General features: G+C 34.7%; 1 protein-coding gene across 8 annotated transcripts in view; it reads right to left on the bottom strand.

The window, feature by feature from the left end:
- The window catches only part of EYA4 (EYA transcriptional coactivator and phosphatase 4), a 315711-nt gene that overhangs the window by 33943 nt on the left and 256372 nt on the right, over positions 1 to 25396 (bottom strand). For all 8 annotated transcript variants that reach the window (XM_072643383.1, XM_072643389.1, XM_072643385.1 and 5 more), the window contains 2 exons: positions 14318 to 14454; positions 12892 to 12975 (listed from right to left, as the gene is read on the bottom strand). In XM_072643383.1, coding sequence (XP_072499484.1) covers positions 12892 to 12975; positions 14318 to 14454 — 221 coding nt within the window. The remainder of the gene's footprint in view (positions 1 to 12891; positions 12976 to 14317; positions 14455 to 25396) is intronic.

Below are 25396 nucleotides of genomic sequence, written 5' to 3'. Positions count from 1 at the left end.
TAAAGATGACTGTAATTGGAACCCTAAGGTTGTAGCCAATTGTTGGTAGCACTCCGGATTCAGGCTTGAATTCTATCTCTCTCTTGTGTTGACAGCAGGAGCTGAGAGAGTGCTTCAGAAATGGTTAGCTAAATCCCTGGGGATTAGGCAGAGCAGCAAACAGCATCAAAGCATCACTTGAAAGTACTCTTGTTGGCCAGTTGGAGAGCAGATAGGCTGGGATGGAGGATGGGGGTACATTTAGCCCCTGCTCATCAAATGTTTATAGTGATTGAAGGTAGGAGAGGGAGAGATGCCAACTGAGACCCAGAGTTATACTAAAGAAAAATAAAACATATTATCAAGTCTTTGTGCATTTATTTCTTTTTAATTGAACCCAATCCAGGTCCTGCAAATTTTTTGAATTTATACCCTTGAGACTGATTCATACCAATGCAAAAGAAACCCAACTGCTATGTCAGATCTAACTTGGTTATTATATTTCCCCCAATAAGCTCTTGATCCTGGCCTTGCCCCAGTGCCTTACTGCATCTACCCCACAGGCACTGGGAAATTGGATGGTGAGGTAGGGGAAGTAGGAGGGCGAAGTTTGATATGAGGACTTCATGAGGTCAGGTTAACCTCATGAAGGAGGGCCAGGAACATTTTGTGAGACTCTAGAATTTGGCACTTCCAACTAGTTTTGCAAGTACTCTCTATTGGCTCCTGATGTTTCTAAAGGATGACAAGGTTCTAAATAGTCAGAAGCTAGATCAACCCTACAGCTCAGCTGAGACTTTCTGGTGCTTTAAAAATTGCATCACAGAAGAGTCATGGACTCTAGAGATGAAGAATGATAAATTCAGTTTAAGATGTGGCCAATGTCTTTTATTTCTTTTGCTGTACTGTGTATATCCATTACAAAGTGACCAATGTCTTGCCACTGGACTCCAATGACTGGAGGAGAGAGAGAGGCTGGTGACTGCCTCACTTAAATCCAACTCACTTGTAAGTAAAGACATCACCCTCCTGATGATGTCCTTGGTTCTGTGAAGATGGCAGATTAGTGAGAAGTGACAGATATGCAAAAAAAAACCGAATAAAACGTTTAAAATAAATTTTGGAGGCAGCAAAATAGTATAGAAAGGGACAAAACTAAATAGTGCCTACTGCTTGGTTAAATTTAATATATATACACACTTATTAAAAATGTATATATAACAGATGTACTCACTGTATACATAAAATACTTTCATGTTCTTTGTACATTGTGTCTGCAAATGCCACTTAATAATAAAAATGATAATTTAATTTTAAAATAATAGCATGGAAGGCCATGCCTCTTGGATTTTGAAGAGTCTAGTAGACTTAACTCAAGGAAACAGAACTGACTATCCTGACTTTAACTGCATTCAGTTCAAATCCAAATGTAATTGTTCAGTTCAAGCATCAAATCTATAATTTTGCATACAAATGAAAGCCAGCAAATATCAATAAACAGGTATATGAATAATAGTACCAGAAATGAAACCTTTTAAGAAAGCAACTGAGAAATACCCCACTTCAGAAAAAGTAGAAAGAAGTTAAGAGTGAAGAATGATGTTCAAGGCTATAACAAGCTAAATTCAAGAAAAATCAAAAATGAAAGAAAGTACCCTTAAATAAGCAAAGACTGGTTAATGGAAGAGTTGTTTCTTTTAGCGAGGGATGAGATTAAAATGCAAAACAAGTGGGGTAAATGAAAGCCAGAAGACAGAATTATTAGAAGACATAATATAGATAACTCATGTATATGTAGTGCTTCAGAATTTACTGAGTGTTTGGCTCCAAACAGTCCAATGAGCTAAGTAGTGCAAGGATTTTTTTAAAGAGAAAACAATTAACAGTTATACTTCTAACATGATTCAGTTTTGTTAAAAGACAGAACAGCCTGAGATGAACTAGGGAGTTTTTTTCAGTGCTTTGATTTACGGTCATTAATAATAACAATATAACATAGCACAACATAATATAACATAACAATGAATATAACATAATAAAATGTAATATAATATAATAGGATATATAGGATATATAATGTGATAGAATATGATATAATACAATATAATATAATATAATGATGATGATAGCAATAATAATCGATAGCATTTTATAGCTCTTCAAAATATTTTACAATTACTATGTCCTTTGTTCTTCCCAGCGACCCTGGGAGACAGGTGCTATTATTATTATTCTTATGGTTTAGATGGGAGTAGCTAGGTGGTACTGTGGGTTAAAGTGTCAGACTTGGACACAGGAAGATTCCTTTTCTTGAGTTCAAATCCAGCCTCAGACACTGACTAGCTGTGTGGGCTAGTCACTTAATCCTGTTTGTCTTCTGCATTTATAAAATGAGCTGGAGAATAAAATGAAAAACCACTCCCTGATCTTTACCAAGAAAACCCTAAATGGGGTCACAAAGGGTTGGACATGGCGGAAAAGCAAAATATCAATTAAAAAATTATAGATGGAGTAACTGAAGTAGAGAGTAAGTGACCTGCTGAAAGTCATAGATGAGTAGATGCCTGAGGCAGGATTTGAATTCAGATCCTTTGGATTCTGATCTAGCACTTCAACCACTACACCACCTGGCAACCTCTAGACAGCTTAATTTAATAGTATATAAACATGGCTAGAACAGGTGACAATATTATAAGAAAAAATAAGTTATTTCTAAAATTATTTTTCTTTCATAAAATATCAGCACCTTAAAGGCAAAGATTGCTTTTTTGGGTATTGAGATTCCATTTTTGGGCTTTGCATCCCTATGGCCTTGCACAGTGCTTGGAACCTAGAAGACACAATATATTCTTGATAACCAAATATAAAAACTCTTGCTTGCCTTTCATAGCTCTTCATAATTTAGCTCCTTCCTACTTTGCTTTTTTTTTTTAAACATTTCATCTCTTTCCATGTATTCTATGATCCAGTACAAATGGGCTCCCTGGTGCTCTTCACAAGAAGACATTCTGTCTCTTGAGTACCTATATTTTCATTGGTTGTTCCCAATTGCTGGAGTGTTCTTCATCTTCACTTTCATGTCTTCATTCAAATTAGTTGAAATCCCACCTTCTACAAGAACCATTTCTTGGGCTCTCTTAATGATATTACCTTGCCTTTAATATTACATCCAAGTTATCTTGTATACATCTTGTTTGCAGAAAGTGGTTTGCATGTCATCTCCCTCATTGGGAGGTGTATTGTCTTTCTTTGTTTTTAGCTTTGAACAACACATTTGTTGTTCATTCTTTTTTTCAGTGGTTTCTAACTCTTAGAGACCCCATTTTCTTGGCAAAGATACAGGAGTGGTTGGCCATTTCCTTCTCCAGATCATTTTACAGATGAGGAAAATGAGACAGACAGGATCAAATGACTTGTCCATAGTCACACAGCTACCAGCTGAAATCAAATTTGAGGTTTTACTGACTTCTGATGTGCTCCACCTAGCTGCCATCTAGCACATAATAGGAGTATAATAAATGCTTATTGACTGAACATAGACTAAAATAACATAATAAAACAAAAAATTATAGCTTATAATGTATATATATATACATACATATACTCACATTACTTTTCAATCATTATCTTCTTAAAGTGGGAAGGATTTAGGAGAATTTTCTTGCCTGGTACTCAATATCAAAATATACTTTCTGACCTTTTAGAAGGTGCAAATAATTTTCAAAAATTACTTGGACTTTAAAGTTAGCATTTATTCCATTTATTAAAGTAGTAGTGGGAAAAGGATTGGTTCTGGAGTCACAGGCAGTTTATATCCTGCCTCTGAAATTTATTAAAACTTCGATTGACTGTCATTTTGACCATTATAAATACCAAAATTAACTACAAAGGGCCTACTGAAGGAGATGTTATATACATCGAGAGAAAGAACTAGTAAACAGAAGTATGTATAGAATGATTTGTACATATACTACATATACACACACACATACATACATACATACATATGTTTGTGTCTAATGGTAGCTATCTGTAGGGTGGAGAGAGAAGGAAGAAAAAAAAGAAAATCACATGATAACTATTATTTAAAAGGAATAGCAATTTGTACATAATAGATATGTGTGGAAATTTTTGTTTTATTTTATAAGTTAAAAATAAAATCTTAAAAAAGGTAAGAGAAGTTATTTAACTTTCCTGGGCCTCACTTTCCTCACCCATAATATGCAATGACTAGTCTAAATGGCCTCTAAACAAATGTTCCCTCCTTGGTCACCCTGGACTCATTCCTTTTACTTGACTAAGAAGATATTTTTAACAAGTCCTCCATTTCACTTCAATAATTTTCAGAAATATGAAAAGGGAGGGGAGCACAGAAAGAGTCCCTTAGGATTCTCATCAAACCTATCATCTGAACCATTTGTTTAATTACTGGGTTCTAGTGGAATAATATCTTTCTAAAATCAAACTATCATTTGATAAATATTATTTTTTCAAACTCTAAAGATTTAGGTTGGCGGTTTTATTCATGATTGCACTAAACAAACAAGCAAAATCACTCTAGTCCCTTTCTGATTTTTTATCTTTTGTGTATATATTGTAGGGTTTTTTTCACCACAAAAATACAATTTGGTTTTATCCACTTGAATGTATTATGTCCTCTAGGCTGCTCTGATGGTGCATTTGGCATATATTTAGCAGATTGCCCAAATTCAACATGACTTTTAGGAGCTAGAATTTCTTTCCTTCCAAAAGGCAGCCATTTTCTCTTTTCTCAGTCTGATCCATGGTTTGTGCTATTTCCTTTGCATCTTTCCACTTTGGGGTGACTTTAGAGAATCATGACTTCATCCACTATGAAATGCTAATTATCTGAAAGGAATAAAATTGCCAAAGTACATTTTTTTATTCTCCCCTCAATTCCTCCCCTCTCAAAGTGAATAATGGTTGGGACATATCAGGTAAAATAATATATACTATTAATCAGGGAATAGGAATGTTCTTCATAAACTTTAAGAGATGATGGTAGAATCCTAGCACATGTCCTGTCACACTAACAAACTTATTTAAGAGTTTCACATGGTAGAAAACTCTGTGTGCCAACTGGTACTCAGCTGCAAAATCCATCATCACTCTTACAGGTCAGAGCAGCTCATGATGTACATCATTTCCTACTGTGATAAATAACCCAAAATAGATACACACAGGCATGGAGAGTGTCAACAAAGGAGCTGAGCTAAAACCAAAAACTGTCACTGCTGCTTAAGGAAGGACTAATTAAGTTGCCTTTTTAGAGGCAAATTTTGATAGTGATGCTTATTTTAGAAAGGAACACAGGAAATTCCAGTATTTTTATAAAAATAAAAGCATGAAGGTCATTTAATGTAGACATTTATGAGTAACAAGGCATTCCTGAGTCATCTTCTATTCTGCCTGAGGAACGTTTATCTTTCCAAGTCAGGAAAACACAAAATTATCATTGTTATGATTTGTTTATTTTTTTCCATGATTAGATATAGGGGTAATTTTGTATCGGTCAGGCTAGTGTAGCACTTAGGGATTAAAAAAAAGGAAAGAAAAACATAGTCATTATTAACACTTTGATGTCCATGCAGTCTTACTTTTGGTTATTTATCAAAGAAAAAAAGTATGTTTATTAATGTTAAGGATTTTTTTAAAAGTAAGCAGCAGTAGGCACACAGTTTTCTGTAGTGCTATACCTCTAAATTATTCCTCTTCCCAACTACTGAATGGTCTCCTAATAGCCTTGAAAATATTGATGCATTCCCTCAAAATTAACAACTGGTGTTATTATAAATAAGCTATCCTAATGGCTTTCAAGACCTAGGACAAATGTTGTTCCCCAATAATGACAATCTTCTTGACTACTCTACTTTGTGTCTGAATGGAGGGGGAATGACGTGAAATAGTATGTGAAAAGATCAAAGTTTGAAAGAGAGGTATGGAGTGGAGACAGTACAGCTTATCCAGCTGTTGTTCCTTGAAAATATTTTGCATAACTTTCAAATTCTTTGATTTCTGGTTTGCTGATTTCTACAGCTCATAAGTCACTCTTTTCTATCTTGGAAAACTCAATCAGATGGAAACCGTAATTCTGTTTTTTCTTTATTTGTTTCATTAGTCTATGTAAACAATATAATTAATATTAAATAGGTCAATGATCAATACAATGATTGATAACTATAAGATATTGATTAGTATAAAAGAGAATTAAATGCTTATATCAAAGGATTCATGAGAGATAAATTCAGAATTATTCAGTTCTCTGTTCACTTCTCTAGATGTGTTGGTACATTTTTGTAATTGCTGTTTGTGTCTAGCCTAATGTCTGGTATACAGACATACTTGTTGATCTACATTGAATTCCCTAAAATTGAAAGAATCAGAAAATATATGGAGGGAATGTCACAAGGATATTATCTGAATATAACAGTGAATGGGATGATATGTTCTACAAGACCCACATCTCACAACTTAATAAACTCAAGAAATAATCAAGTATTTGTTTAATTATCGCATATACTAGTAAATATGAAATAGATAAGAAGTAATTTGGTGGGAAGGCTCTGGCAGGAAGAGGCAAAGCCTCATATAGGAGTGATAGCTTAGCTGAATTTGAAGGAAACTAGGGATTTTGAAAGATGGGGTTGAAGAAAGAGTATTTTGTAGGCAAGGAAGCTAGCCAGTGTAAAGTCATGGAAGGGGAAGATGAGGAGGAGCATTAAGTTCAGTTTTGCTGGACTACAATATGTATGTGTGAGGGAGAAACACGTAATAAGGTGGGAAAAGCAGATTGGAGTCAGGTTGTGAAGGCACTTCACAAAGTGAAGGCAAAGATTATCTATATTTTAACATTTTATATGATGAATATAAAATTGTGAATGTGTTTCTTCAATTATTTTACTCTGGCATAGAGGTAATTCCTGTTATCTTACAGGTTGTGCTAGAATAAAACATAAGCTCTAGAAGTCTGTACAAAGCAGGAAAGGTCTCAGATATGGAGCAGGTGACAGGCTGTATGTAAATCATTCATAGATCAACCTGACTCAATTCAGGGCAGTTCATAACACTAACAAAACTTACTCACATTTACATAATGTTTTAAGATTTTCAGTGTTCTCCTTACTACCATCTTGTAAAGTACCTAGCAAAAATACTACTATTCCCATTTTATAGATGAGAGAAATAAGGCTTTACGAGGTTGTGACCTGCCCATGATCAAATATTAGACCAGTAAGTGTTTAAGACAAGATTCAAAACCAGGTCTCCTCATTCCAAATCTATTTCTCTACTCACTGGAGTAATGCTGATTCTCATGATTTGTGAATTTTTGGCCACAGAAAAAAAGTTGCTGAGAGGTTGTATTTATGTCTTGGTGGTGGGAGTGTTTATACAAACAAATTCACATATCCTTATAGTAGGGAGACAACAAACACGGCACTTAGAGCCTTACAAAGACATGTTGATGATCCGAGACCAGTTGCTTAGGTATTTTAGTATCACCAAGTACTTTTCATATTGCACTATCAATACTAACTTAAAGATGGATAATTAATTATATTTCCATTAGCCTCATTGTCACTGCAGTGATAGTTTGGTGTATACCTAGACCCCCCAACACAGCAGATTCCAGGGGACTTGTTTCCAGAAAACTGGAGGACTGAGCCATGAGTGATCATTCTGCATTGACCTAGCATGTAGTTGGAAGAAACCTTTTTTCCCTTTAGCTATATAGCAAAATTGTCTATGTCTTCTAAATTGTCTACCTGGGCAGCATCAGGGCTTTTATTACATTCCCATCTGAAAGTGACAGACTTCTTAACTCACACTGTGTGGTAAAGGCTTAAGTTGATGGTAGAGAAAAGGCACTCCTTAACACCCTCAGAGCACCAGAACACCAGAGGGGAAACCGATGATAAAATGTCACAGGTTTGGCCCTGACAGTGTGGGACCAGGGCAGATCCTGTTACATTAGTCTCCCACCATAGAGTTAAACTTTTGTTTTTTCCAGTGACCCAGTTTAATTTTATTTCATTCAGTCATTTAACAAACATATATTAATCACCTATGCCCAAACATATATGAATACTATGTACAATCCATTTTATGCAGTCTTAAGGACTTGCTGGTAATAACAAGATTAATTATTCTTCACCCAGAACATTGCACACTTTAAAGTGAACTCCTATGAAAATGTCCTCATGATTATGAATATTTAAAAGAAGAATGGTTGCCTCTGGAAGGAGTAGATTCTCCCTCACTAGAGACCTTCAGGTAAAGGTACATCCAACTTGAGAATCATTCTTGATCGACAATGATTATTCATCTGATCAACAATGAACTGAACCAGATGACCCCAAATTCATTTCCAATTCTGGTTTGTGAGCTATTAGAAGAGCAAAAAGTAATGACAAAGAACTGGCATTGCTTCATCCCAAACAGCTCTTGCCAGATTAAATTTATTTTTGTTTTTGCATGCAGACTGCTGAACAAACTAAAAAATGTAGGTTAGGAGAAGATACACTTAGTTGAATTTAGCACTGGTGGAATGATCAGGTCCAGACAATTAAGGTCCATTTGGAGAGATTAGGATACTGAAATATCTTGACAGGATAGAAAAATGGAATAGATAAAATAAAATGAAACCAAATAGAGATAAAGTATTACTGTAGCTAGACAAATCACAGATTCAATATGGGAAAATCATAGCTACGTGACAATTCATATGAAGGGGAAAAAACTTGGAGTTTTAGTGTACTGCAAGCTGAAGATGAGTTATTGTCAAAAAAAGGTAAGGCAGCCAGCGACACAGTGGACAGAGCACTGTGGTTGGAATCAGGAAGACTCATCTTCATGAGTTCAAACTCAGCCTCAGGTACTTACTATCTGTGTGACCCTGGGCAAGTCATTTAAACCTGATTTCCTCAGTTCCTCATTTGTAAACGAACTAGAGAAGGAAACGGCAAACCACTTGAGTATCTTTGACAAGAAAACCCCAAAACAGTCATGGAAAGTTAGGCATGATTGAAATGACTAAACAATAACAAAAAAACAAGTCTAGATTGACACAGACATAGTGTCCAGAACAAAGGCCCTACTGAGACCATATTTGGTATGTATTCAGTCACATTTTCAGGACACTGGCAAGTTGTAATTTATCCATAGTCAGAATAGTAAAGTCTGGAGACCCTGCCCAATGAAAATCAATTCTTCAGAAGACAGTGAGTGTATAACCTTGATAATACTTACGAAAATAAAGACAGTAATTTTCAAGTATCTAAAAGGCTTACCCTTTGCCATTTGTCTTTATTTACATAAAAGAAATGTTGGTTCCTCGCAATAGAATGTAAACTCCTTGAAGGCAGGGACCAATTTTCATTCTTTTCTTTGTATGATAGGACACACTTTGGACCACAATTGTGCTGTCATCAGCTTTAACTGGCTTGTGGGATGGTTATTTTTTCTAGTGTGAATATTTGTACCTTGGAAATAGGCAAATGCTACAAATCATGACTTGCTTGATTATTATGTTGATTTTTCTAGACTTAAGGCAGTGTAAATAATGAAAATTAAAATTTAAGGTGGATATGCATACTTCCCTTCTCCCCCCAAAGCCTTGGTTGTTAAACATTTTTTACCAGCATACTCTTGCGCTTGCCTGACATAATGCATTTATTAATGCTTGTTATATCAAATAGAATTGAATGTATAGTCAATTTGGTTTTAAAAGTATTGGATGAACATTTGCTAGGTGTTGGCATTAGTGCTGAAGAAATCTTTCAGCTGATAGTGATCATAATGAGCAAGTGAAGGATCTTCCATGTGGTTGTAAGACCGAAACCAATCACAATGTTTTAGACAGCGGTATGTAGGCTTCAACAGATTTGAAGTTTTTAAAGACACCAGTGTGGATAGCACTGCCCAAGGGTGGAACCAGTCAGAAGGGGTGCTATTGCCAGATAATTCATCTTGGCTATGATTCACCCTGCCAATCTCTAGCCAGCTTCACCATGATTCTGACCTAGGCCTCTTTTATTCCAGGCTTCCCTTCTCTCTGTCCCACTTGGCTCAGATGCCTTCTCTGGGAACCATGTTTATGGTTTCTGTGAGTCAGACTCAGCTATTTGCCTACATTCTTTGTTAGTCTCTTTGGATCTGATACCTTGGTTCCCTGCTGCCTCCCCAACATTCAGCCAGACCTCCCCTCCCATAATGATACGTGTTAGTGAACTTGGCTTTCCCATGCTCATTTAGTGCTTCCTCAGCTGCCCATACTGACACTCCATTGCAGATACCAGTTACCCAGCATGTTTTTGTTCTTGGCCAATTTCAGCAACAATTACAGGCTGGACTAATCTCTATGGCAAGGTTCTGACAACATCTGTTTCATCAGCATGACCTAGAGTCATACTTAAGATCAAAGGCTAAAAAAGAATATTTTTAAATGAAGTTTTGGAAGTTGTACTTAATATTATCTCCATTAAGCCAGAGAAAGTCTGTTGTGAGGTTTACCAGAGTAGTTGCTATGTTCTGAGCTGATGGAGTTATTGTTTTTTTAAAGCTGATGGAGAGTTTCTTTCTTCAAAATAAATTAAGAAAATAGTATTGATTTTCAAAATTCTCTTTCTGTGCTCTCTATTTGGTCCTCCCAGCAACTGTGTGAGTTAGGTGCTATCATTATAACCATTTTGCAGATGAGGAAATTGAAGCTAAATAGCTTGCCCATGATCACATAGCTAGTAAGTGTCTGAAGCAAGATTTGAACTTATGTCTATCCTGGTTCTATCCCCAGTGCTCTATACACTGTACCAACTAGCTATGTAGGAAAAACCTCAGAGGTCACCTAATCCAGTCCTCTTGTTTGTAGGTAAGTAAAGTCACATCCAAAGTTCATTTCTTTTCCAACTATTAATGCCAGTTACTACATTCTGGAAAAAGTTAGAATGTTGTAAAATATTCAAAACTGTATAGTTTATAGTTATCGTGAGTCCCACTCTTTTCTTTTTTACACATGATGTAATGACTTGTTACTGGCTGAGATTCCAAAGGAGTAAAGCTGGTAGCTCAGGAATTCTGTTTTAAGATCTGGTGAGATAGAATTTGGACGTTAAGACAACTTGGATTTGGTGGGAACCTTTGTCTTCAGGAAACATACTCTGTGAATCAATGTCTCATGGGCAGAGTTCAGAATGACAATTTACTCCGTGTTATACCTATTTTGCAAATGACTATCATAAAAACGCGATGGTGTAATCTTCAGTTGTATGGTTATATGGTTGTGCAGAATCCTGAGAAAAAAAGCTTCAGACAGAACAAATTGTAACGCAGTAATCCACGATGGATTGGTTCGCTCAGAACAAAAGTTTTGCACGTCACCATTAGCAGCAATAAATATCAACAGTCACCAGAGATATATCATACACTCAGCAGTATATTTCTGGAATTGTGTCTGCCTCCTCAGTGGTGCTAATACACATAGATAAATACAGCAATGAGTGATGCTGAAAGTGATGGACAGTAAGAACTACTGCTGAGAGAAAAAGCCAAAGTATCAACAAGGCTATTGGGACTCTTAGAAATCACAGAACAAGGGTATCACGGAAGAATGCTTAAACATGAACTTTCAAAAGGAAGCCCCAAATGAAGGGAAAATAGGAATACAGAAGAAACAAAACATCAGTAGAAATAGAATTAGGATGCTACAGCCTAAGTGAGCTTCATCAGAGTAAGTATGCACCAACTCTTTTATAAGGGACAAGTATACTTGACATAGAATCCATAGTAATTACTACAAAGACCAATAAGGTTTTGAATACACTATTTAGGGCTAAAGGAAGAGATGCATGTGGAGAGCTAGCTAGCTCAAGAGTCAGGAAGACCTGACTGTAGTCCTGTCTCTGAATCTTACTGGTTAGATTAGCTTAGGAAAGTCAAGATTCCTCATAGCACCCCAGGTAACCCTTTAAGAGAAGTTGCAAGACAGTTGCTGACCTGCCCTGATAGAAGAGCTTTCCTTACCTGGCATCTACCATGCCAAGCACAGTTTTGGACCAAAATCAGAGCTGGCCAGTTCTTTTTCTACCTGTCTAAAGTTTGGCTTCGATTATCATAACAATGCTTTCCACATAAGTTCCACAAAGTATTTTCCTCACAAGCGCCCCATGAAGTAGCTCAACAAGTATAATTATACATATGTATATATGTATGTAAAGATGGGTATATATATGTATGTATATATGTGTGTGTATACATATATATACATATATGTATGTGTGTGTATATATGTATATATATAGTTGATTATCTGGGTAGGTATATACCACAAATAGAATAGAATTGAATACAAAAATAATAATGTCCATTTTACAGAAGAATAAACTGAAGTTGAGAGAAACTTGAGGAGCTTAAATAACTCAGGAAGCTAGTAAATAGCAAATCTAAGACTTGAATCCAGGTCTTCTGAATAAGCCAATGCTCTTCCCACCCCACCATTTTTCCCATTGCTAGGAAGTATTAAGGTTAAGTGAATTTGATAACTAACTCCCTTGACATTATCATGACATGAAGATAAGAAAAAAATTTCTTGGCACGTAAAGATAGGAAAGTCCTCATGAAGATAGAAGGAATGACTTGTCTTATTTTTGAATCTGATTGACTTGTAAGAAGCACAGGCATGAGGGGAATGGATATCCTTACCTTTCTATTTGTACCATTAGAGTTGCCTACTTGAGTTAAGGACTTTCATAAGGATCTTGATAAAGAAATAATCAAAATGCTGCACCTGTTGCAAAATTAGCACTTGCAGAAAAGAATGCCATCAAAGAAAACATGATGTATATTTTTGAAAATAAAAAAAATACGAATTAGAAGTATAATCTTTTATTAATACCTTACCTTGCCATACTTCTGTGCATAGGACCCTGTGAGCAGTGAGTGAAAAACGATGATGGTTTCATCCAAATCCCAGACAAATACACGCTGAAGATATAAATGATAAACGTAAACACATAACAGTGTTCTGGGAAAACAGAAATTCCTTTACAAGTAGAAAATCACCATGCTTCATAGATGGATATAATCTTGACACTGCATCATGGAAAAACATTTCACCTTATTAATTTACTTTAAAGTTAGCAAAACATAACCTCTGTAAGATCTGAGGAGCAAAACTTCACTACAAAATGACACATTTAAAAGTAATTGAGATTTACGTATGTGACAGTACTTAACATCTGTACTTTCATCACTCACTGTCAGTTCAGATAAAAAAATCTGGTGAATAGATTTGATTTTTTTCCAAACAGTATAGATAGGCTTTAAAAGTTGAAATGAAGGTGAGAATAGATGCATCTCTCAAAAAATGTTGTGCAAATAAGTTTTAGAAGTCACAGACTCAGATTTTAGAGCTGGGAGTATACCTGGCTAATTAAAAGAAACCTGTGTTGAGCTCCCTTGGAAAGCAGAAAATCATCTTGGAAAGTAAAGAATTATCCCTTAAATTATCTCTGGATTGCTTTATTTGGATTTTTATATCTTGTTTCTGCTTAGACAAAGTACCTGATACCAGAAAAGAAAATAATGACTCATCTAAGTACTTTCTGATAAATGGTGATTCTGAAGGTTTCAGGGGACTTAGAGCTGGAAATAGGCTTTAGAGATAATTAGTGCAAAATTCTCATTTTGCAGTGGAGGAAACTGAGGGATAGAGGGAAGAAGACCCTCTAACTCCAAATATAGTGCTTTTTCTACTACATCATGTTGTCTTTCCTCCAAGTTAACTTCAATTTTGAAATGATTCCCAGAGATGATTTTAAAGGTCTGTAAGTCCCAAAACATATAGAGATATATAGATTGACATAAAGCTATGGTTTTCACATATGTGTTTTTAGATGTATTTTCCTTAACATGTGGGTTGAATTTGGTTCATGAAGTACTGATAATAAATGCCTTTTATGATCTTACAGCACCAAATGTGATAATGAGAAAATGACCAACAGACATTCCTCAGTTTTTGTCTTTTTAAACCATCTCTCTTCTTTGTGCCACACTGAAATGGAGAAAGAAATTTCTCAGGACTAGAAATTTCAAAGTGATATCATTTTCCAGTTATCTCAGTTTTGTTTTGTGCATTTATAAAGGATGAAAGTCCTCAACTGTGCCTGCTACAAAGTGGATAAACAACTATACATCAGGTTTCTGGCAGAGGTCTTTTTTCAACCATTGAACTAGAAACCATGACTGTAGCTTTACAGAAGGCAGACTTTACTTTTCAGCAGAAGAAAACTTCTTTTTACCATTCATCAATTAAAAGAGGGCATACCTCCAAGTCACTGTCTGGTGGAGGTGATGGATTATTCTTTCGGCCTCTTCCTCGGGACTTTGACCCAGAACTCCTACATGTTCTCTCATCGAGGTCTTTGATGGGTGTGGAAGGGCTTTGCACTGTATCAAAATCTCCTGTAAATACAAGCGTGCATGTCAAAGTACTGCTTTGTTTGCAAAAAGGGATAAGCCATCGGAAATAATACAGGTTATTGTTCATATTAGCAAATCACATTTTAATAGGAACCAACACAAAGATTACAAAAAGATTCACAAGCTTCAGTCAACCATCTTCTTGTTTCATTCAGTATCTAATGCAACAGAATTCCAATACAACAAAAAGATGCGCAGAATCCCTTGGTGTTACAATGGGATTTAACATACATCAGAAAGTCCCTGACACAATTAATATGACAATATAAACAGAAGATGCACCCAAATGATGTTATCCATTATGAGCTATTAGGGGCATTTTGTTGCATTTTTGTTTTATTGTTATAATTCTATGTTTATCATGTCAAAATAATATAATGACCTCAAAATAGATGAGATGGGCAAGTTCAACATGAACTTGATACTTGAAATATCAAACACATAAAGTTTGAAGTGCCCAAGAAAAAGTATTTTAATGAATCTAAAATCTAATTTAAAAGTATTCTACCACAAAGTAAAAATTACTTTGGTTGACCTACATTCTTCTCTTCTTTTCCAAAAGAATCTGTATTGATTTTATCCAGCTACCCTGTCTCATAGTAAACTTAATCTGTCCTACTACATTCACATGTGATTTCATGCTGTAAAATGTATTCTGAGTTTTCCCACAAATACAGATTCCTGTTTAAACCTCGCACAATCTAATAGAGAGAAGGAGTGTAGCCCAAGATATCAAATGTATTTTAGGACCACTGCCTGATTTTCTTTAAGCCTTACATCTTTTTGCCTTGTAAATATGGAGATGTGCCAGCTCTGAAAACTGAATTACAAGGGATAGCTGAAATTCTCAAATTCTTATGAATAAAAGTCAATTTTAGAGACTTTAAGGTGCTAGAAAAATTTATTTTCTTTGTTAACACAAGTAAACATGCCATCGGTGTCATTTTGTTTTCTTTCAAAACACTTAATATGGGAAGATCCTTATGCATCAATTTTTAGCTAAAATATTTCTCTGAGCCACAAACATTTCTGGAATAGAATCTGTTGCTGAAACCATTATGATTCCACTAAATGCTGTCAAAACTACTTCCTATTCTTACTTTTACTTTGAATTTTGTGCAATGGAACCTAGGAGAAGAGAAAATCTTTCCTGGTAGGAAAACATGGAAATTTTTAGCAAAAAGTTTTTGATTAATAACATGCCCATGGTTCCAAGTATGATCACGTATTTTTCATGACTTCAAATGTAACTTCTTTTTGGCCATCTCAATTTAACTGTGTCCATTATACTTTGTCCTACCAGTGTTAGAGATGGGATTGCCAAAGTAAAGGCAATTCAATAAGTATTTATTAAAATATGCCAAGCATTGTGTGAGTTGCTGTGGATACAGAGGAAAAAAATGAAATAATACCCTTTATCAAGTTTTGGGCAGCTAGTTGGTACCATGGATAGAGTACTGGATCTAAAGTTAGGATGACTAATTTTCCTGAGTTCAAATCTGACCTCAGACACTTCTTAGTTGTGTGATCCTGAGCAAGTCACTTATGCCTGTTTGCCTCAGTTTCCTCATCTATAAAATGAGCTAGAGAAGGAAATGGCAAACCACTCCAGTTATCTTTACCAAGAAACTCCAAATGGATCACCAAGAGTTGAATGCAAGTGAAACATCATTCAAGGAGGTTAGGGCAAATAAGGGAAATGGAATGGTAGAGATAAGTAAATATGAAAAATATTCAAAATAAGTACAAAGTTATTGCAGAAGGGGGAGAGATGGGGAAAGAATTATGGGATGATTGGGGAAAGGCCTCTTTTAGGGAGGAGTGCTTGAGCTGAACCTTAACGGGACCCAGGAGCTCCAAGGGGCAGAGGTGAGGAAGTGAGCATTCTAGGCATGAGGGGCAGTGTGTAACAAACGGGTATAGAGAGAAGACAGAATGTAAATTATGCCAATATACAAAAGGGAGCTTTTACATTGATTAGAACTAATGTTCTAAAATGATAGAAGCAATGGATTTTTTTAGTTTGTTTCAAGCATGATGTGAATATTTTACTTAGCAACATTTTAGTCACCTGCAACTTAGATGAAAATTTGTTTTTTTAGAAAATGGTTTTACATGGAAGTTATTGCTGTTACATACCAGGAATCCTTGGCTAATGTGTGATAGATCCTACTTTTAAAAGGGGGAACATAATCATTAGAAGGCTTGCAACTGACCATAAACAGCCACCTGTCATCCTCACCAAAGATGCTTTTTCTCCATCTTTTTATTCTATAACACAGCTATGAATTAGTAACTCTTCATTAGTACATCTTAGTGAAAAAAACACAATAATTATTGATGGGAGACTTGTAGTCAGTAGAGGACAGGCACACAAAGAGGTGGAGAAGCACATGGAGAGAAAGGAGGATTTATAATAAAGAAAATAGAAGCATGCAAAAGAAGGGCAGTTGGCATTATAGGCATATCTATATATCTATCTATCTCTATCTATCTCTATATCTATATCTCTCTATATCTATATCTATCTATCTACCTACCTACCTATCTATCTATCTATCTATCTATCTATCTATCTATCTATCTATCTATCTATTGGAAAGCCACCAACTATTCCATTATAAGGGCAATGGAAACAGAGAAAAAATGTTCGTTGTTCATCTATGTGTTTCCTACAGGAGTGTTTTGTTATAATGAAACTTTCTACATTTATCACATAGATTCTAAGTCTTAGATAAAACATAATCACTGCATAATAGGATGAACCCAAGTTCTTTCACTCTAAGCTTTCCTGAAGGCTTTGGGTTCCATGGGAGGCAGATATGGGCCCAGCTAATGTGTACTTTGGGCCTTTCAGACTTGGTGGGTGCCAGAGACCAAGACAGTCTTCATATCCTGATGACCTCCTGACCAGAAACATTCCCAGATGGAGATGAAAGGGGATTCTTTCAATGTCAATGTATCCTTTCTGCATACTCTTGCTGTGTTAGTGCAAAGTAAACTTCCTCCTTTGTTAAACATTCAGTTATTTCTGAGTGCCTCAATTCATTCCAACACTGAATATGAACGAAGAAGGTCTGGGAGTGAGAGCCATGCCTGCAACACACAGAATCCAGAACAGCAATGATCTAAAGGATGATTTATTTCAAATCCTTCAGTTTAAAGATGAAGAATTGAGTCCCAGGGAAGTAAAATGGCATTTATAATCACAGACTCACAGAAAAATAAAGCTGAGAAGAGACCTTAGAGGTCATCTAATGTGACTGTTCATTTTATGGATAAGGAAAGTGAGTACCAGAAGTGGTTAAAAATCATGTCAAAAGTGATGCAGCTTAAAGAATGCTGGATTTGGAGTCAGTGGTCTTTAGTGTGATCTCAAGATCTTTCACTTACTACCTAGATGACCTCATGGAAGTCATTTAATGTCATTGGGTCTTGATTTTCTAATGTGTAAAAAAGGAGTAATTGGATTATATGTTCCCTTACAGTTGGTGCCTTAATGGTCCCTTACAGTTCTAAATCTATGGTGCTCCTTCAGACCTCACATAGATAGTAAATGGTCAACCCAGGTCACTTGTTTCCAAGTTCCATTCGCTTTCTACTTCACAGAGATATAAAAGTAAATAGGTGATATAGTGGACAGAGCTGGGCCTGGAGTCATTAAGACCTGAGATCAAATCCAGCCTCAGAGACTTATTAGTTATGTGACACTGGGCAAATCACATCTGTCTGCTCTTCCCATCTGTAAAATGTGGACAATAATAGCACTTGCCCTACCAGGGTTGTTGTGAGGATCAAGTGAGATAATATTTGCAAAGTGCTTAGCATAGTGCCTGGTATATGGTAAGTACTTAATAAATGCTTGCTTTCTGCCTTCTTTATTTATGTTTGATTTGTGCCCAATGCTGAGTACAGTGCATTACACATAATACACACTTAGCAACTGTTGATTTATTGAATGAACGTAAACCATAATTTACACACTAAAGATCAATGAGAAATAGAGAAAAAATATGTCTTGGTGTTTATTTGATTATTGCTTTGATTATCTTATTTTGTGATTTTGTGATTAATGACATGGCTAATATTGGTATTTAGCTATTTTAACAAAGAGTTGTATTTTTTTATAGAAAGGAAAATTGCTAAGAAAAACATGAAAATGTATTTTTTAGTTAAATATATATATATATACAAATTGGATTATTGGGTTTATAAGACTATAACCAAGACACTACCTCCCACAAATTTTATACTGTTGCCCAGGTATGGAGAATGCCTGTGAGTTCCACTTGGCTTTGCCATATGGGAAAAGTCACAATGGTATTACATTTTATCCTGGGGTATTCTGTTCATTTTATACTTGCTTTGTATAATATTCCCCTCAAAATTAATTTAAACTATGTGAAGCAGAATGGAGTCTCAATGTGTTTCTATTACAAATCTTTATTCTGAAAAAATGTATGGAAATATTTATTTTTATAATATTCACTTCTAGCATATCTAGATATTTAACAGTTTTAGGTAACTTTTTTGCCATGAGAGTTAAATGCAGCATTACCTTAGTTAACTATATATATATTATTTCAATTCTATCATATAATTTTTCCATGGAAAACTTTTATCTACTCTAAAATGAAACAGAACTGAAAATAATTGCTAAGGTAGAAAAGCAATTATGAAATTAAATGATATAATAATAATAATAAAATAAACTTATCTGAAATGTGATTTTCATGTGGCCTAAACCTAGTGATTTAAATTTTAAATCAAAATTTAATCAAACTTAATTCACACAGAGGAAAAAAATCAATTTCCTAGTCTTAGGTACACTTTTTTGGTCTCTTTTGTAGCAATTGTTATTAAGTTAATTATATTATTTATTATCTTATAATTCTTTTTAAAGTGAGATATCCATTTATCCATATCCATTTACTTTACTCTTAAATCTTGCAGAAACCATGTCTATTTATCTGCTTTTCCAAACTATGAACTGTTGTGACTTTGGAATAATTAGCTCACATATCAAAGAACTATACACTCCAAACATACCAGAAGCTAGTACATTTAACGTCTTTGAACTTTTTTTTCTAAAGATTCATTTCTCCAAGTACTTTGTTAGTGGAATTCTCATATGATATATTTAAAAATAGTGAACTGAGGAAGATTAAAAAAAAAAACAACAGTGAGAAGACAGTTTAAGTGAAAGCCAGTAACAATTAAGTTCTTTCCAACATCTAGCTAGCTACTGTTGCAATGGAGAAATCACCATTCACCTTCTTCAATATTTCAACATACATGCAAAGATTGTAAAGATTGGAAAGGGGCTGTAGTTGAAAATATTTTGAAATTTCATGGTCATTTTCACAGAATGTTTGTTTAAAAAAAAACAAAAATGTCCCAACAAAAACCCTCTTTCTGTATCCACGTGGTTGGAAAAATATATAATACATATAGTCAGGCAATGTGTTAGAAATAAAAAGAATAGTGGGAGAGATGTGTGATTTTACACATGGAGAGCTAGAACAGCAACTTGTACTACTACAGTTCAGGAACGTTATCTTTGTGGTCTTAGGTATATCTCTGCGCTAAGAAATGAAGGCATTTCCTCAAGATTCTACATCATCAGCTATATTTGTACTCCAGCCTTCCTGACTTATCTTGTCCCCTATTCACTGTGATGCCTTTCGACCACAGCAGAGAATATCTTACTATGCTGACTTTTACAAAATTATTGCACACTGTGAATCAAATGCTGTTTTTAAAATACAAATACAAATATTCATTCAAATTAAATGTTAAAAGATTTAGTTGAAAATCTCCTTGAGGTAAAATTCCCTAAGGTTAGTCATTATGATCTTTCTAATTGGATACCTTGGATGTCCCTAAGATCACCATAGCCTTGTTTCTAGAACAATAAAAAAGAGACAGAAGTAGATAATCATTTCTGGAGGTGTGTAAGATGATTACTACAATGAGGGAGGCTCAGTAGCCTCCTAGAAATTTCCTGAATGAGGAGCCAGCTGAAGATAAAATCTACACCAAACCAAAGCCACAAAGTCAGAGACATTGAGTCGGAAGAGAAAGAAGGTAGTTGCTACCTTCTTAGAAGAACCAGCCAGAGCCTAAGCAGTAGCAAAGCCTTCAGTATTTACTGATGGCCCAGGATTTGCTAATTCTAAATGGTGGGTGGAATCTCAAGGAACCAGAAGACTAAGATCATCACATTGACAGATGGAACTCATGGTGGAGTGTAATGAAAGGAGAGTAGACTGAAGAAAGTTATGAATGAACTAAAAACAACAACAAAACTAGATCTGTCTTGTGAAAAAGAAAGCAGATAAATCTCCTGATTAATTCTTCACTGAAATAATAGCCCAAACAAACTGTTGTTTTGTCCAATTTCTATGACAATGAGCCCCAGGAGTATCCCAGGAATGAGTTGGACGAGCATATCCTAGGATGGGCATGTACTATAGATAGTCTCTTATGGAAGTTAACCCAGGTGGAATTCCACTGCCTCCTTGGACCTGCTGGAGGTTCCGTTATGTCTTCCAATAAGAGAGTAAAGCCTGGAATTTGAGCTCAACTAGTCATTAAACATTTGGTGACACTTTTTTTTCAATCAAACAAGGTGAAAGTTGTTCATTCCAGTCCCTGTGCCAAATTCCAACTCAAGTAATTACAAGTCACATTTACATAGTCTGTGGGAACAGGTGGAAATTAAAATTGCTTGGGGTTTTAGAATTATCACCTTCAGTGATGGAGAATAGTAATGGGGTCCATCCTCTCAAAATCCTTATGTATTTCAATTAGATTCAGCACTCTTTCCCTATTACAATCTTAAAGTAAGAAACCATGGGACTCTTTAACAGTTATTATGTTCCTGCCCAAGAGACTGGGCTTCATTTCAGCAAAGAGTGAAGTAATCTCACTGTATCACTTACTTCTCCTGGCGTACTTGAGAAGTTTAATTAGCTAATGTGCTATAAAGTGCATTGAGCTGCTCAGGTGAAAAGCAAGATTTTTCCAAATTACAATATGTGCCTAATTTCAAAGATTTTAAAAGTACATTTGACAAAATGGACTTAGGAAAACACACTCTCTAGTTTTTCTTAACATTTTAATCTTCCTCTTAAAAATATAATCCCAAATATCTATAAATTTTATGTTAATGGCACTCAAAAATCCTTATAAAGATAATGAATTAAAAGGTCTGTTATTAATTACTGCAGTCCAATTTCCTTAAATCTTTCATAAAACTGCCTAATAGCTAAAATAAATAACTGAATGCTATTTACAATTTCCATCTACTTTTAGTCATTACCAATTGCCTTAGGCTTATTCTTAAACCAACACAGTACATGATTGCATAATTATCCTTTAATCAGTACTGTAACTAATAACTGCACCTTGGACATTCTGGGCATTTATATCCAACTTTATTTCATTAGGATAATCTCAACATCAGAATGGCCAGCTGTCTTTTATTGGACACAAGGTACGTTTCTATTTTAAAGATGGCAGAAGTCAGAAGTATTATTTTAAACAAATGTAGATGTAGTCCCTTCTTTTCATCTTTTACTATAACATATACACTTGTATTAAAGGGGAAACATTTTCATTTCTCTCAACTCTGTACACCAAATTCCAATATAATTAAAGGAAAAAATTCATGGTGCAAAATTTGTTCAATTTTTTTTGATATAGCATTATCTTATTAAGTAAAATCAAACTTAAAATGTCTTTGGTTGGATAGTCACAGTTTCTCAAAGAAAAGAGAATTTTTAAAAAGTGATAATGGGATAAGAAAATATTTACAAATAGTTTAACTCTATTTTAAAATCAAAATGGCAATAATAAGTTTTAAAATTTCAAAATAATATTAACCATGCTACCAAGCATCAGTAAACAATGATAAACCCAAAAACGTTATGTTTTAAATTTCCAAGTAAATAAATTCTTTGCTAAAATTCTCATGAAAGACAGTTCTATAACACTGAACTAAGGAACAGCTTGCTATGAATTTATACATATGTGTGTAAATACATTATATTTATTCATATATATACATACATGTATACATACATAGATATATTTTCTGAACACACATATGTGTGGATATATGTACTATATATCCACACATAAATATGTATTCAAAACACTGAGTTGATTGCCTTTGTTGATTAATATAAACCAAATGTTCAACCTAAAAGTCAATCATTCTTTGCTTAATAGAAGCTTACCTTTTTAAGTATATCAAGACAATGTTTTTCTTTTTTGCAATTACACTATAATTTAAGAAAAAACTTATTTTCCCCAATTATGTTCCCGGCAATAGTAATAATAACAACGACCACAATGACCATAATAATAGCTAAAATTTTAATATTACTATAAGCTTTACAAAGCACTTTACACATATATCAGGTCAGTAAGCAAACAAAAAGTACATGTATATATGTGTGTATATGTATATATGTGAACACACAAATGCATGTGTGTCTGTTCAGTTGATGGCAGAAAGTTCACTTAAAAACACATTGCTAATCTTGTCTTTAATTCTGCTCTGTAAAATACAATGATAGGATCTCAGTTTTGTCCTCCTGCTGGCATGCTGTGTTCCATAGGTCACTAAGAGTAGGATACAACTGAACAGCAATGGTTAGAAAGTTTTTCTTAACGCTGAACTGGAGTTTTCTACCTATTGGTTTCCCACCCAATATTAAGAAATATATGTTATTCCTACTGAATCAAACAAAACAAGTCTAATCTCATGTTCCCCATAAATTTTTTCATCTTTAATTCCTTCCATTAATCTTTCTAAGACTTGGTACCCCATCTTTCTACCAGTTTGGTCATTCTCTTTTTGGACATTCTCCAGCCTATGTTCTTACTGTGTACTGATCAGAAGTGGATATTATATTCCAGATCTGGTCTAACTGTGACTTAGTACCAGGAGACTATAATTTTCTCTCTTCTGGACACAGTGTGTCTCTTAATGCAGTTTAAAACAGCATTGGGTTTTTTTGGTCACCACGTCACATTATTAAATCATGCTGTGATTATGGTTCAAAAAGACCCCAGATCATTTTTTTTTTCAGAAACCATTGTTTCATCATCATGCCTTTTCCTTTCTGTATTTATGAAGCTGATTTTTTTAATGTTTTCTTTTTTAAAAAAATTATTTTTAGTTTTCAACATTCACTTCCACAAGATTTCAAGTTCCAAATGTTCTTCCCATCTCTCCCCTCCCCACACCCCAAGACAACATGTATTCTGATTAGCCCTTCCCCCAATCTGCCCTCCCTTCTATCAACCCCCTCCCTTCTCTTATCCCTTACGCCTCTATTTTCTTGTAGGGCAAGATAGATTTCTATACCCCATTCCCTGTTTGTGAAGCTGATTTTTTGAACCCTGGAGTGGCACTTTGCATTTATCTGTATTTCCTCTTTTCTGCTCAACTATTGGTTTTTTAAAGCAGGTTCTGAATATGGTAATTAAGAAACATTTAGTTTTTAGCTACAAAGTTGGTGAGTAGAACAATCCTATAATATATAAGCCTAGTTAGAAGACAATTCCAGTGATATAGATGGCAATGGGGAAAGAATAACTGTTTATATTCATGTATATTAGTAACATACATACATACACACACCTTAAACACATACATATATACATACACACAAACACACATATACATACACACATGCACATACACATATATATTATATATAAATCACAGAGCTGGTCTTTAAAAATATACCAAAACACCCTTATATCCTTTTCTCAATTATTTATTTGCAATGATATAGGTAGGGATTTATTACTATGAGTATATTTAAACTTAATAATACCTGAAGCATATGAAGATTTTAGAAAATACTATGAGTGTTTAAATATTATTCCACAGTGGCCAGCTACATAAAACTTAGCTAGCCCCACTGAATTCCTAATTTTTTTTTAGAATTGTACTTACTTAATTAGCTAATTCCTATGATTTACTCCTTTTCTGAACTGAAGACTATGGCTTGTACTTCATAAGCAATCCTGCTCTGCTCCTTCTAGGGGAATTTTCACCCTGGTTCTCCTTTCATGGTATTATGGACTGATTCCTGGAGTAAGATTCAGACTCAGAATCTTTTATACCCTGTTTCTACTGTGATAGAAGACAAGAGATTGATATAATATGCATTCTCTATAAGGTGCCTGAGCCTATTTGTAGAATATAAAGTGACCAGTCTATGAAAAAACTGATAAACAGAGGAAGCAGATATAATTTAAATTCTCCTTAAACACATTAAAAATGTTCAATAAAATGCTTTTCACATTTTATTTATTTATACATACTTTCAAGTATGTATATAGTAACAAATAATATTTCATTAAAATACTATAAGAAAAAACCTAGAGCTAATGCATACATGTGATTTTTTAAAAACTGGTATCAGCCATGTGTGCCAATCAAACTTAGATATGCAATTACTCTCTACTAGTAATACAAAGTTCCAGAATACAGGAAATAGCCAATAACTAGAATAATGGGTGCTCCAAATATATGCTTGAAATATACAACCCATAAGCATGAAGTCATTATTAGTCACATTACCAGAAAAACAACATTATACATTAGGTCATCAAAGTTGTTTACATGATAAACTGCACCACTAATCTCAGAGCCATAAACAGGGCAATGCAACCAGGATTCCTTCATGCACCAAATTTAAAAGATAAAATCACCTGCATTCTTCCGTAGCATAAAAAAAAACAAAGCTTGGACCAAGTTAATAAGAATAATTTCCTAAAATAGTAAGCTATAAGATGATGATCTGGAGTAGGCTTTTTCCTTGATTCTGTCTTGCATCTTCTAGTTGGGAAGTATCCCAACCTTTCCTCAGTTGAGGATGTACGCTTGCCCACTTGCTCT

Source organism: Notamacropus eugenii, chromosome 2 (genome assembly GCF_028372415.1).
Source record: "Notamacropus eugenii isolate mMacEug1 chromosome 2, mMacEug1.pri_v2, whole genome shotgun sequence".
In the NCBI taxonomy this organism is placed as follows: Eukaryota; Metazoa; Chordata; class Mammalia; order Diprotodontia; family Macropodidae; genus Notamacropus; species Notamacropus eugenii.
The sequence above is the reverse complement of the archived record's forward strand: the minus strand, read 5'-3'. Positions and strand labels throughout refer to the sequence as shown.